The sequence below is a fragment of the Corvus cornix genome, chromosome 28 (assembly GCF_000738735.6).
Source record: "Corvus cornix cornix isolate S_Up_H32 chromosome 28, ASM73873v5, whole genome shotgun sequence".
In the NCBI taxonomy this organism is placed as follows: domain Eukaryota; kingdom Metazoa; phylum Chordata; class Aves; order Passeriformes; family Corvidae; genus Corvus; species Corvus cornix.
Genome location: NC_046356.1, coordinates 2,557,163 through 2,570,214, shown reverse-complemented (window position 1 = coordinate 2,570,214; position 13,052 = coordinate 2,557,163). Strand labels below are relative to the sequence as shown.

At 47.8% G+C, this 13,052-nt stretch overlaps 2 protein-coding genes across 2 annotated transcripts; one reads left to right on the top strand and one right to left on the bottom strand.

Moving 5' to 3' along the window:
- Positions 1 to 976: 976 nt before the first annotated feature.
- Positions 977 to 3,367, bottom strand: SMIM7 (small integral membrane protein 7). The gene is made up of 5 exons (XM_039566400.1): positions 3,299 to 3,367; positions 2,906 to 2,947; positions 2,769 to 2,821; positions 2,070 to 2,160; positions 977 to 1,658 (listed from the first exon to the last, which is right to left on the bottom strand). The coding sequence occupies exons 1-5, from the start codon at positions 3,322 to 3,324 to the stop codon at positions 1,643 to 1,645; spliced, it is 228 nt and encodes a 75-aa protein (XP_039422334.1). The 5' UTR covers positions 3,325 to 3,367; the 3' UTR covers positions 977 to 1,642.
- Positions 3,368 to 3,466: 99 nt separating this feature from the next.
- Positions 3,467 to 10,144, top strand: TMEM38A (transmembrane protein 38A). Its single transcript, XM_039566320.1, has 6 exons — positions 3,467 to 3,729; positions 5,726 to 5,882; positions 6,840 to 7,024; positions 7,492 to 7,579; positions 7,686 to 7,803; positions 8,059 to 10,144. Exons 1-6 carry the CDS (start codon positions 3,606 to 3,608, stop codon positions 8,284 to 8,286), a joined length of 900 nt encoding a protein of 299 aa, XP_039422254.1. The 5' UTR covers positions 3,467 to 3,605; the 3' UTR covers positions 8,287 to 10,144.
- The last annotated feature ends 2,908 nt before the right edge of the window (positions 10,145 to 13,052 follow it).

Below are 13,052 nucleotides of genomic sequence, written 5' to 3'. Positions count from 1 at the left end.
AAGCAGCTGCTTAGAAGCTGAATCACAGCTTTTGCACAACTCGAGTCTCGTGGGGACAGCAGGCTCTGGAGCCGCACGCTCTGTGCAGGGTGATAAAACTGCTTGAATTCCTTTACCAGTGGAGCTCCCCCCTCCTCTGTTCCCTGTGTTCAGAAAGCACTGTCAGCTCTGCACAGGGTCATCATTTTTCCGAGGAAGAATAAAACCCCCAAAGTCCAAAGCTCGGGGCTGAGCCCAGGGGCCTCAGAGTCAGAGTGATGCCACGTCCACCCTTCCCTTCACGCTTGGTTTAATGAAGATTAGGGACTAAATGTTTTACAAGAATTATATTAGTTTAATCCCTGTGTTGTGTTTGGATGTCCTGAGAAGGGAGCACACCATATATATATTTTTTTTTTTCTCATTCTAAAGAATAAGAGTCAAAATATACCGAAATTAAGGACAAGGAATATGTTTAAATTTAGCCAAAGGTTGTATGTATTTCTGGACAGGTTAAACCACATTTGAAGGAGCCTTGTCTGTACATTTTTCTAGGTTCATTACAGCCAGGCATCCTCCCTCAAATGACCCTTCCTCTGTCATGTTTCATTTATGTGAAAACTTCAGTTCAACCAAGAGGGTGACTCAAATAAAAATGCCCAACACTTGCATCTCACTACCAGATAAAATTCAAAATACTCCCTAAAACCTGTGCCTCTGAATCATTTAATTCAGGCCTCTTTCTCCTGAACAGCCAAAGAAACTGAAGCTGTGGAAGCCCCACTAATAGTTTACAGTTTGATTTAAAGAATACTCAGCACTGCACTCTCTTAAATTATCTTTGTGATGATCCTGGGGAAAAGCTGGTGGTCAGAGAGGCCAACTTAATGTAAATAACACAAGAATCAAGACAGATTACAAGATTAGCTACTATTTCCCAAAATACACCAATACAGAATCAATTTCTCCCATAACAGAATGAACACAGCATCAAATACACATTTTACCATTAAACAGAACAACTTTATTCAACCAAATCCAAGATTATTCCAAAATTATCCCTTAACATAGGCTTAGAGAATTATTTTTGCCATTTTCCCCCATTCAAAATCCCTTACATATTGCTTAGGGGGAAAAAAAAAAACCTCTTTGAAATATCAATTTTAAAAGTGCTTTTTTTTCTGGAAAAACAGGGAGAAGGTGAGAATGACTTTTTTTTTTTTTTCTTTTCTTGAATATTCCTTTTCTACTCCTTCAACAAAATTAATGGAATAGTGAGAAGTTACAAGACCACTCTGCCCAACTTTTACACAAAACTGAGAACTAAGGAGTGTGACTTGCAGGGGAGCTGGACAGGGGTGACATGAGCTGGCACAGCCCGAGCTGGGACTGGCAATGCAGAGGTTTAAACTGGGAACTGCAGCTCCAATTGTCCCTTGCTCCCCACTCTGGGCTTAGAAAACAAAGTTTCTCTTTCAGTGAAGCTGAGATAATTTGTGTGAAGGTTGTGACTCAAAGCCCCAGCAGAAGGGACCTGGAGGGGATGAGCATGTCCCAGCTCCCCACGAGCCTGGGGCTGCAGTTGGAGAGCATCAGAATCCTTTAATTCTAGAAAAGTTTGTTCCCAGCCAAAACTCTCTTCCAATGTGTTCATGGGTGGCTTTCAAGATCCAAATAACCTGGGGGATGCAACAGGAAAAAATGTAGATGAGAAACAGTCACACCAGTGCAAGGCTGATTTCATCTGACTAACTTGGTGGGTTTCCACCCCACCCCAAAATGAAAAACATCCCCAAATTTAAACCCAGGTGATGTTTGATTTAAGCAACCCCCAACAAGCAACACTCTGCCCGAGCCTGAATGACTCAGGTGCTGGCACGGGTGGTTTTCAGGCACTACAGGTGCCCACATTAGCAAAACAAAAAGTGAGATCAACCCATATTTAAAAATTGAAATAAAGAAGTGAAGTGCAAAAGAATTATGGAGTAATTGAGTGGGAGAGAAAGAGATGAGGAGATACATGTGCAAGAAAAATGCCAATATATGACTTTCTATAACCAAGTGATGAGACGCTGCACAGGGTAACTTACACAATCATGCAGAACATCATGAAGATATTCCACAAGGCAATGAAGATTCGAAAATACCTGAGACTCAGCAAGAACTCTCTGATATTGTCACCTAGAAATCAAGAGCAGAAGCCTTTGATATGAAAAACACACCTGACAAGCCACATTTTCAGTGCTGCCTGAAGATCACAAGCAGCTCTGAGAGGAAAAAAATATTTAAAAAAAAAAGAGAAAAAGAGTTCAGACTGAAATTTGAGGTTGTAGGTGAATTATGGATGCTCTGTTCAGTGCAACTCTGTAAGGACACGTGGCAAAATACCCAATAAATCATAAATAAGGGGTTACACTGCAAAAAAGGGAAGACCAGTTGTAGTTCAAAGGCTTCCTGGGATTTTTAACCAGCAAACAGAGCTACAAGGGAGCACCACAGGTGTAGCCACATGGAAATGGCAATCAGGGAGTGAGCAGTGTTACCTCTATAGCACAGGTACCTACAGTCAAAAATAATTAAAGAAATGTGCTTTTTGTGTGTGTGTTTCTTCTCATTTCAGTTTGCAAATTAACAAACCAGTTATTCCAGCCCCAGAGCAATTCACATCCAACAAAAAGGGGTGGAAAACTGTGGTTTGGCCAAGGATTTCCTCCAGAAAAACCCGTTCCTGTGCGTGTGCAGGCGGCCCAGGGCAGGGCTGTGCCCGGCTCCCGTGTCCCCTCCGTTACCGGTCGTGGGTTCCCTCGGTTCCTCTCCGAATCCCTCCGTGTCCCTCCTCCTCCTGCGGGGCAGAGGAGCCGTGTCAGGCAGGTGAGCCCCAAAAAAACCCTCCCCGTTCCCCCGCCCGCCCTCCCCGTTCGCTTACAGCCTGAAGTTGAGCACGGCACCGGCGTTCACCAGCAGCGTCCTGCGGGAGAGACGGGGAAGGAGAGGGGAGTGAAGACGGGGATGGGATTCGGGGACGGGGAAAAGAGAGTCGGGGAAGGGAAGTGAGTACGGAGGAGGAGGGTTGGGGACGGTGAAAACGGGACGAGGAAAGGGGGAAGGGAAGAAGGAGACGAGGACGGGAAAAGAGGGATAGGGAAGGGGAGTGGGGCCGGAGAAGCGGGTCGGGGAGGGGGAACGGGGATGGAGAGGGGGAACGGGACGGGAACAGGGTCGGGTAAAGTCAGGTCAGGCCAGGCCAGGCCAGGCTGGGCTGGGCGGGGCCGGGCTGGGCTAACCCGACCGAACCGCTCCCGGTTCCCGACCCCGGTACCCGCAGAGCAGCAGGTCCCCGATCATGGCTCCGGCGGCGGCTCCGGGGGCCGAGGGGAAGCGGAAGGGGCGGGCGCTGCCCGGGCCGGCGGCGCCTGCGCTCCCCGCGGCGGCTCCGGCACCGGCGGCGGCGGCTCCGCGCCCGGACACCCGCGGGGAGCGAGGGGCCCGGCCCGGGCAGCGCCGGCCGCAGCCCCCGCAGCTTCCGCAGCCCCCGCAGCCCCCGCAGCGCCGGGACGGGCCTGCGGAGCCGGGTGGGGAGCCGGGAATCGAGAACCGGGAGCTGAGAACCGGGATCCGGCGCCGCGATGGATCTGGCGGAGGCGCTGCCCCTCGGGGAGCTGGCGGCCGCCTTCGCCGCGCTGCCCGTGTTCCCGCTGTTCGACACCGCCTATTTCATCATCTCCGTCCTCTACCTCAAGTACGAGCCCGGTGAGTGCGGCCCTTGGCCCGGGGAGGGGGTCCGGGGGTGGCTGCGGTACCGCTGTGCCGGCACAGAGCCCGCACTGCCCCGCACCAACAGGTCCTGCCAGCTGCCCGTCCCTGTCCTCTGCCGCCTGTCACAGGCGATGCCACAGCCCCGACACCTGTGTCTAAATGTAAAGCAGAACCCCCACCCACGAACCCGTGACTCTGATTTTGAAGAATAATCTTGGATTTTGTTTAAGACCGGATTCCGGCCGCACTGAGGTATTTGAGTTCGGTCACTTGGCTGCCACCCCAGGACTGAGAGTTGCGTTTCTGGCCGGTCCCTTGGCTTGAAGATTTTTGTGGCAGTACCTTCCTCCTATTTAAATACAAAAGGGCTGGATGTAAAACCTTGGTTTTTCCCACCCTCTGGACCATGCCCTGAGCTGTTCTCAGGCACCATAACTGACCTTGCCTTGTTTGTTCTCTTGGGCTTATCTTGCACAGATCGATAGATCTGCGCCTTGGCTTTCACCTTCTTCTTGTCACAGCCTGGCTGTGCTTCGGTCTTTTCCAAACGCCACTTTCCCTCTGTGTTTTTGACAATGTGTCCACCCCTCGTGCTCTGCTTTGAGCAGTTTCACTGTAACTGCCCAGTGACTGAAGGGAAAACCAACCCCGAGCTCGGCAATGATTTTCAAACCCGGTGTTTTGCCACCTCGGAGCCGTACAAGCCACACGCTGTTCCAGTTAAACTCCCTATAAACAAGTGCTGGGTTTTCCAAGCCTGATCACTCCCAGCTGCTTTCCAGCATGGAGTCCTGAACCGAACAGTTAACAGGCAACCCTCACAAAAATAGTTTTTAAATATATGCCAGCCCAGGAATCCACTTGGGACTGGATGAGGCTGGGGTGTACTTTTCCCCAGATTCCTACAGTGCTCCCATCCCACATCTCCTGGGCTGAGGATCAGTGTCAGGACAGAACCGTCCTGTTTCCTCCTTGGAGACAGCATGGCTTCGTGGAGCCAAGGAAAAACAAGCGTTACTAAATTTAAGCCTCAAGCTAAACCTCAGGTTCCTATAGAACCAGTTTCATGTCTCGGCTGTTACAGCTGTCCCGCTGCCGCTGGGTTTTCAGCTGGTTCAAATGTCCCCGAGGATGGAAGACCCTGGGCACTCAGAGCTTTGGCTCATGTTATTCCACTTACTGCTGTTTAAGGTGGACCAGGTAATCCTGTTGACATAACATTTTTAGCATTTTCTCTCTTTGTCTGCTCACTGAACAGAGTTTTGTGTCTGAAATGCCGCACGAAGGATTCTGGAGCAATTTAAGTTGATGAAACAACCTCACAGAATTTATGTTATCGGGAGGTTTCCCTGGAAAAGTACAAAAGTGGATGAAAATTGCTACAGGAATTTAAAAAAAGTCCATAGCAGGTTGTGGGAGGAGACCACAAAGTATTTCCAGACTAGTACAGGAGTAGGGAAGAACCCTCAAATCCTCTTCTCTCAAATAAAGATTAAGATTTCCTGTTCTATTTTTGCAGGTTATCTTATGAATGAAAGAGCTGAACAGATTGTTCATGAATTCTAGAGGGCACCTAGGTTTAAGCAGTGGAGAGAATGGTACTAGTATGCATTTTATTTTTAGACTGTAAAAAGACATTGATTTCAAGGGAAAAAAATATTCTTTCTGGTAGCAGCAAATAAAGGAGAGAAACTCTCAGCCAGTTCATAAACTTCTAATGACTCTGTTCACGTGAAACCTTTGGGGGTCCACAGGCTGTGATCATTTATTGACCATCGCTGGTACTTGTTTGGGCTTCACACTTTTGTGTTTTGTTTTACTTTTCTTTGAGTTACTTTGTGGGAGAACACGCGCCTCGAGCCTCTCTCTTAGTGGGTCTTGAAGTTCCTGCTTAATTGCTAGATCCATCTTCTCATTGAGGCTGGACTCGATGGCCTTGAGGGTCCCTTCCAACACTGGTGACTCCGTGATTCCCAATATTTTTTCACAGGAGCCGTGGAGATGTCCCGGAAGAGTCCTTTTGCCTCCTGGCTCTGTGCTATGCTCCACTGCTTTGGGAGCTACATCCTCGCTGATCTGCTGCTGGGGGAGGCACCCATTGGCTACTTCAGCCACAACTCCAGTGTCATCCTGGCCACAGGAGTGTGGTGAGTCCCCTCCACCCTTCCTGATGTGGCACGAGACGCCCTGGCTGTGCCCAGAGCTCCGGTGAGGAGGGAGACGTGGAGGGAGATGTTCTTCCTGTGTGACCCAGCTCTGATCTCACTGGGATTAACTGGGGAGAGCAGAGGTGGGGTAAGGAAGTCTGTGAGGCTCTTGCATTCCTGGCTCTAGTTCCCAGTTTCCCTGACCAGTTGCCTAATGCTGTGATTATCTGGGCTGGGGCACTTCTATTCATAGCAGCCACTGCTGAGCCAGGGCCAAACCGCAGGAGCAGCAGCACCCACTGATCCCACACAGAGTGAGGAGTGGCACATCCTGAAGATTTGAGGGCACTTCATTCGTTGTGTTGGTGAAATGTCCACAAATTAACCTTTAAGTCCCTCGGTGTGTACGGGTTGTAGGTACTTCTGTGTGGCAGAATGAGCACTGTTGGGAAACGTTATGAATGAAATTTTCATAAACAGAAGCCTCAGAGTAAATCCCTCAGCCACCTACTTTTCTCTGCTTGAGAAAATAAAGAGAAAGATCATCTTTCAGGGTTGAAAAATATGGGAGTCTTCTGGAAAAAAGAGCATTTGAAATCTGTCCTCTGTCTGTAATGTCATGTCAGTATATGTAGCTTCTTCTTGTATATGAGCTGATGCTTCTGGACCGTACAAGACACAAACTTCTAAAAAATTCTGAATTAAAATTATTGGTTTTTATTCAAGATGGAGTATTAGTAGCGAGGGCTCTCTGAGTTACTGAGGGCTCACTGAGTTGTTGCTATAGAGAAGCTTTGCTGCATGCTGGTTTCCTTTTAGAATTAACTATGAAATTAAGAAATTTTTTTTGGTTTTAAATTTTTCTCCTCCTTCACCCCCCACCTGCCATAACTCAGTCTGCCACACTACCCCTCTCTGCATATCCCAAATCAGAACAAATCTGTGGTCTTTTTGCAGGTACTTGATGTTCTTCTGTCCCATGAACCTCTTCTACAAGTGTGTCAGCTTCCTGCCCGTGAAGCTCATCTTCGTGGCCATGAAGGAGGTGGTCCGAGTGCGCAAGATCGCGGCCGGGGTGCACCACGCCCACCACCTGTACCACCACGGGTGGTTCGTGATGATGGCCACGGGATGGGTCAAAGGTGACACCTGAGATGCTCCAGAGGCTACAGGGAGGGCTGGGACAGTCTGGGGGCAGCTCAGGGGAAGCAGCAGGGAGGGGATGTGGGCTGGGTCGCTCACAGGTGTTTGTGCATCCTCGTGGAGTGGTTCAAGATCTGGAGTCAGGAGTTCTTTATTCTTTCCCCCGTGGTCTCTGACCTCACCTGGGTCTTTTCAGGGGGTTCTGCCGGTCAGTTTTCCTTTAGAGTGTGTTTAGAGCAAGCATTTGAGCATCAGTAACTGCAAGAGGCAAATGTCCTTTCCCTGCATCAGGAACCACTTGGTAGAAAGACAAGAGAGTGTTTGCCCTGCTCTATTGGTTTAGGCAACTTTTAAATTTGGGGAGAATGTTGAGCTTTTGTCCCCCTGTGTTATTCTTCTCCCTTGAGGATCCAGAGCCCTCTGCTGTGGCACTTCCAGCTCTTTGACAGGTTTCTCTGTCTCACAGGTTCTGGTGTGGCCTTGATGTCAAACTTTGAGCAGCTGCTGCGTGGGGTCTGGAAGCCAGAAACAAATGAAATTCTTCATATGTCCTTGTAAGTCCTCAGCCTGGAAATTCCCAGTCAGACCAAGAATAGAATGGAAAGAACCAGTCAAGGCTGGGTGCAAACCTTCCAGGAAACCTCTTTCTTTCTCTTCCAGCCCTACAAAGGCCAGTCTGTACGGCACAGTCCTCTTCACTCTGCAGCAGACTCACTGGCTCCCCATCTCTGAGGCCAGCCTCATCTTCTTTTTCACCATGTTCATGATAGTTTGCAAGGTAAGTTTACAGCAGCTTTGCTGCCAGCAAATTACAGAACCTGAATTGGGGATATTCGCCTTCCTGAGCCACTACAGAATTCACTGGCTGTAGGATCTGCTTGGGAAATTCAAGGCTGAATTCTCCATCATAGAAGCAGATCCTTGTGTCTCGAGTCATGCAGCAGCAGGGACTTTCTCTGGGGTCAGTAGAATGCCCACTGGTCAGTATTTGCTTGCTGTGTGTGATCTCTAAGTGTCCCCTGTTGCCTGGCAGGTTTTCATGACGGCCACTCACTCTCACGCCTCACCTTTTGCTCCGCTGGAAAACCTCGTCTGCCCCGTTCTCTTTGGCTCTGTTTCCAGTGGGCACCCAAGCCACCACCACGACCACCACGGGGCCTCCCACGAGGTTTCCCACCCTCCTCCTCCTCCTCCTCCTGCCAAGTCCAAAGAGGAGCTGAACGAAGGCACAAGGAAACGGAAGGCAAAAAAAGCTGAATAAAAAAGCAACGGCACAGAAAATAGGCCAAGAAAATTCTTCCAGAGCGGAGTCTCAAAGCCACCTGTGACCTCCTTTATGCTCCAGTCCTCCTCTGTCAGACTCCAGAGGAGAGGTGGAAGCCAGGACACTGCCAGCTGGGTCCCTGAATTTCATTTTTGCTCTCTGTGCTGCTGCTTGCTTCTTGGTCTCTGCCTCTCTATTCTGATCAGATTTTCAGGGATTCGTAGGTTTGTGCCAGGGTGGTAAGTGGGTGCCAGTTCCCAAGCTGTCAGCAAATCCAATGCAGCATTTTCAATTGTTGTAAAATTTTTCACTGTGTTTATTTATGAATGGGGGGAATGGTTTGTGCTCCTGCAACTCTTTAAGGTCCTTTGAGTTTTCATTGACCTTTCTGGAGTCTGCCAAAACAGCAAACTGTTACGACACAATCAACGTGGAAATCAGGTTTCATACTCGAGGAAAATGAATGGCCTGGTATGAGCCTGGTCTGACTTTTCCCAGCTCCCACACCTGCCATATCTCCAAGTAATGTGACATTTTATATGCAATAAGGACATGGCCTTTGGCCGAGCCAAACCCCGTTTCCCTCACCTCGGTTCCCTCTGATTCTAATGGTCAGGACATTGTAATTTGCTTAACCAAGTCTGTGTTTGCAAGAGCTCTGAAGCTGTGAAGTGCTCCCAGTGCCATGCGTTGGCACTGTCAGTATCCTAAACTGTGTGTGGCATTGCTGCACGTTGTTAGTGAGTGTGTCCCACCCCGAACCTGATCCTATTGAAGCAGCGGAGAAGCATGGCTCTGGTTTGTGTGTAATCCTGTGGGATACAAGAAGAGTGTGTGTGAGTGTAAGTATTTATTACTATTTATTTACAATTGCCAGGGCACCTAAGTCATGGACCTGAATCTGGCTTTTTTTTAACATTGCAATTGGAACTTCTAATGATGGCCCTGAGCCCACAGCCATGTGCTGGTTTGGGCTTGCAGTGATCCTGGTGTGCTACAGGACAGCCTGAAGGCTCCCTGGATTCAGGAAGCAACCTTTCCTATATTCTTAAATTAAGATAGAAAGGCTGAAGCAGTGCATTCTACACCAGCTGATAAAAACTACTTTAAAGGACTGATAAAAGCACATCAGCTGAAAATACTGATTACCTTCTGTAGGTCCCCTCGGGCCAAACTGCTGGGCTGTGAGTGCAGCTTGTGCCCAACGAGTGAAGAATGTGAACTGCCTTGCATGGCTCAGCAGGGGTCTGTCAGCTCATTCGTGTTCTGCTTAGTGAACACTGGCTTTTAGAGTAATTCAAAGCTGTTCTTATAACTGATTTTGTTCCTAAAAATGGCATCTTCCAAGGGCTGGGATGACCACAGTGAGAGTGGCAGGCCTGGGGAGGTAGCACTGGGCTCCCTCAGCAGCATTTTCCATCCCTAGCTGTGAGGTTTGCTGCTGTTTCCCTTCCAGCTGGGAATGGCAACAGGATTTAAGAGAAGTGGGGGTTTGTGTGTGTGTGTGTCCCTGTTCAAAATTGCAACTGACGGTTAATGAAAGATAAGAAACCATCCTTGTGTACAAGCAGAGGAAAGCCAGTAGGAAAAGTCAAATGATCTGTGGGCTTGGGGTTTGACAGTGCCTTAATTTTGTGAGTTTCCCTCCCCTTCAGTAGAAAACAGGAATTCTGCCTGACAGAATTCCACTGTCTGGTCCTGCAGATGCTGCTCTACTGGAACCTGATGTGTCACGAGCATGCACGAGACTCTAAATAAGTGTTTTATGAGATGTCTGATCCAAGGGGAGCTTTGTTTTATAGAAGCCGTCAACAAATAAAAATTGTAAAGTGACTGATTGTCCAGTGGCACCTGAGGAAATCTGTGTGTTTGTTTTACCCTCCCCAGTCCCAGCAGCCACCCAGGAGCTCTGTGTCACCAGGACCTGGTGACAAAATTATTCTCGTTGAAGAAGGAGATCAGACTTTATGTCCTACAGCTGTGCCTGAACATGTTATAAATGGAAATAACAGGGTAAAAGCTGTTTGTGGTGGTGTCCTCTGAGCAGCCATCCTCAGATTTCAGGGAAGGAAAGAAGGAAATTGAGTCCTTTGGTGTTTATACCAGTTTTCTCTATTTTTCCTTTTGTCACCTACAAGGGAAGAGGGCATTCACCTGAGAGTGGTAAATGTACACACACTCACAACCACACACACAATTCCAGCATATTTATATGGAGTATTGGTATTTAAAAATCTGAAAAATAATCCAAATTCCCAACAGGAGTGGGATTAGTTTTGAGAAGACAACGGCCACAGAGGAGTCACAAGTTCCATTTTGTGAAGCCTTTCTCAGTGAGAGAGATGGAACCTGTCTTGAATTTCCATGGCTCAGCACTGACAGTCTGGTACAATTCCAGGCTGGTGTCCTTCATCCCAAGAAGCAAAATGGGCCTTTGAAAAGCAGCACCTTTTAACCGTGGCTGCAGGGAGACAGGGCTGCTCCAGCACCTTTGGGAAGCCCCACCTGACCTGTACAGATACTTCCTTCCTTCAGGCTTTGCTCCAAACAGAAAGAAAATGGGAGTGAGGTGTTTCCTAAAGGGATGGAGTAATTTGTTTCCACAGCTCAGAGCTGGAAGTGATGAGGAAAGCATGACACAGCCAGTCAAACAGGAATCTGCAAAGGCCTGTTTATATTTTGAAGGGTTTCTCTTGTCTCCCCCCAGATTTAACTCTTTTAAAATGTTTATAAACATCCCTTAATGTAAAGCAGATGAGAGTATCAGTTGCATTGGAAAAGGGAATTTCCATTGGTATGATCCACCAATGGAAGAGGTCAGTGTAAGTCTTACATTAAAAAAACAACTCAAAAAATAAGGGATTACAATGTTTCAGGTGGTTTAACCATTCTCCTGCCCCGTGACATCCAGTTCAGGGTTATTTTGCTCAGGACCTGTAAATGAACAGGCTCATGAGAGCAGGTATTTCATGTCCTTTGAAGAATCCCACGATGTCTCTGGAGTGTCTGGCTCCACAGAACATTCCCAGCTCCCAACTCTGCTGCAGCCCAGGGCAGGACAGGAGCCTGCCAGGGCTCAGGGGCTCAGACTTCCACGGGACAGACGTCATTCCCTCCAAAGATGTCCTGATCTGATAACTTCTGATACTGACTCCAGTGAGACCAGGCTAAATTTAGCAGTAGGTTTAATCATCAAAGAGGCCCTGGGTGCCTGCTGGGAAAAGCAAATGTTTCAGTTGCTGTTTCAGCATTTCATGTGGATTGACAGGTTTCCCTTTCCTGTTGCAGAGCCAGACCCGATGCCTGCAGCTTTTTCATCGTGGCAGATCAGCTCCACAGACAGGGAAAGCTCTACAGACCTTATGTATTTGTCATTAAAAAAACCCAAAAAACAACAACAAACAAACCCAGAGAATAGTTTTACACAGGGCACTAATAATTCTTCACAGTAAATGAAGTAACAAAAAGAGGAGGGCATAGGAAAGAATTTCTGAAGAGTTTGTGTAAGAAAGGGCAAAGCCAGTACAAGAGCACCAAGCCAGAGCAACCAGGGTTCTTGGTTTCCACTTTTCCTTTTGTTATTGATGCCAGTATTTACATTGTTGCACACTTTGTCCAAAGAATAAACAAATTATATAATCCAGTGAAGCAGAAAGACCCAGAGGATAAAGATGGATGTTCCCTTGGCCATCTCCTGAGCTGTACAGTTGTTCCTTTTAACACTTGCCAGGCGATCAGCTGCCAAACGCCTGCTCCTTCCTGAAGCCTGTTTCGTGGTGATTTAAGGGCACACAAAACCACTAAAAATTAGAGCTTTATGCGTTTCACAGTAGCACAGCTTTACCTGGCCCTTAGCTATGATTCTCTGTTTTATGGTTCTTGTGCTGTTCTTAAGAGGATGTAACTGGCTCCTGCAAGGATGATAAGGAAGGTAAGGCTGGGATAACATGGCATTTCCTATGACCTTGGATACCCAGGATTTTTGCTGCAGCAAAAATTTTTCTCTCAAGATGTTTTAATTCTTTGCCCAAATAACGAGAAATCAGAATATACATCCATACAAGACTTTCCAGAAAGCTCCCAAAGATAGTTTGGATTTAGTGTGAGCTGCTTCTATCCAGGAAGACAGGACACAGACAAGGCGAACCACTCACAACGGAGAAATGATACTGTTGATGCCAAATCCTCTGCACAGTGGGTTGATATTTTCCTCCTTAGGATGCTCTTAGTATTGGCCCCAAGGCATCTGGTTCATCCTGCGTGCCCATCCACCACAAGGAAATGCCAATTAAAAGGGTTTGAATTTCATCAGACATCAACATGACTTGATAAACACACACAAAATTACCTCCCAGCTAAGAATTTAATCCTGCTCTGAACGCAGCAGTCTGTGAACAAGCTGTTGGGGGCTGATGGCTCAGGGAACGGGCAGAGAGTGAGAAATCGGTTCCCTGTCATGCCAGAGCCCACGCTGCCATCCTGAGTCACAGTTGCTACTCACTTCACCTCTGTGATGACATCTGTGACAAAAAGATGTTGGTAGTGCTAAGATCAACAGTCATGAATACCTTGGAGTCTGGTCTCTCTTTCACGCTTGTGCATTTGCATCTTTCACACATTACCCTTAGAAAAAGTGCCATTTATATTTCCTTATCTGCTTCCCTTACTTGCCAAAAGCGAATTTGGGGAGGGAATTTTTTAAAGAGCTTGTGAATGTCAGGAAGAATCGGTGTGAGACAGTGATTCCATCTTAGCCTTAGGGT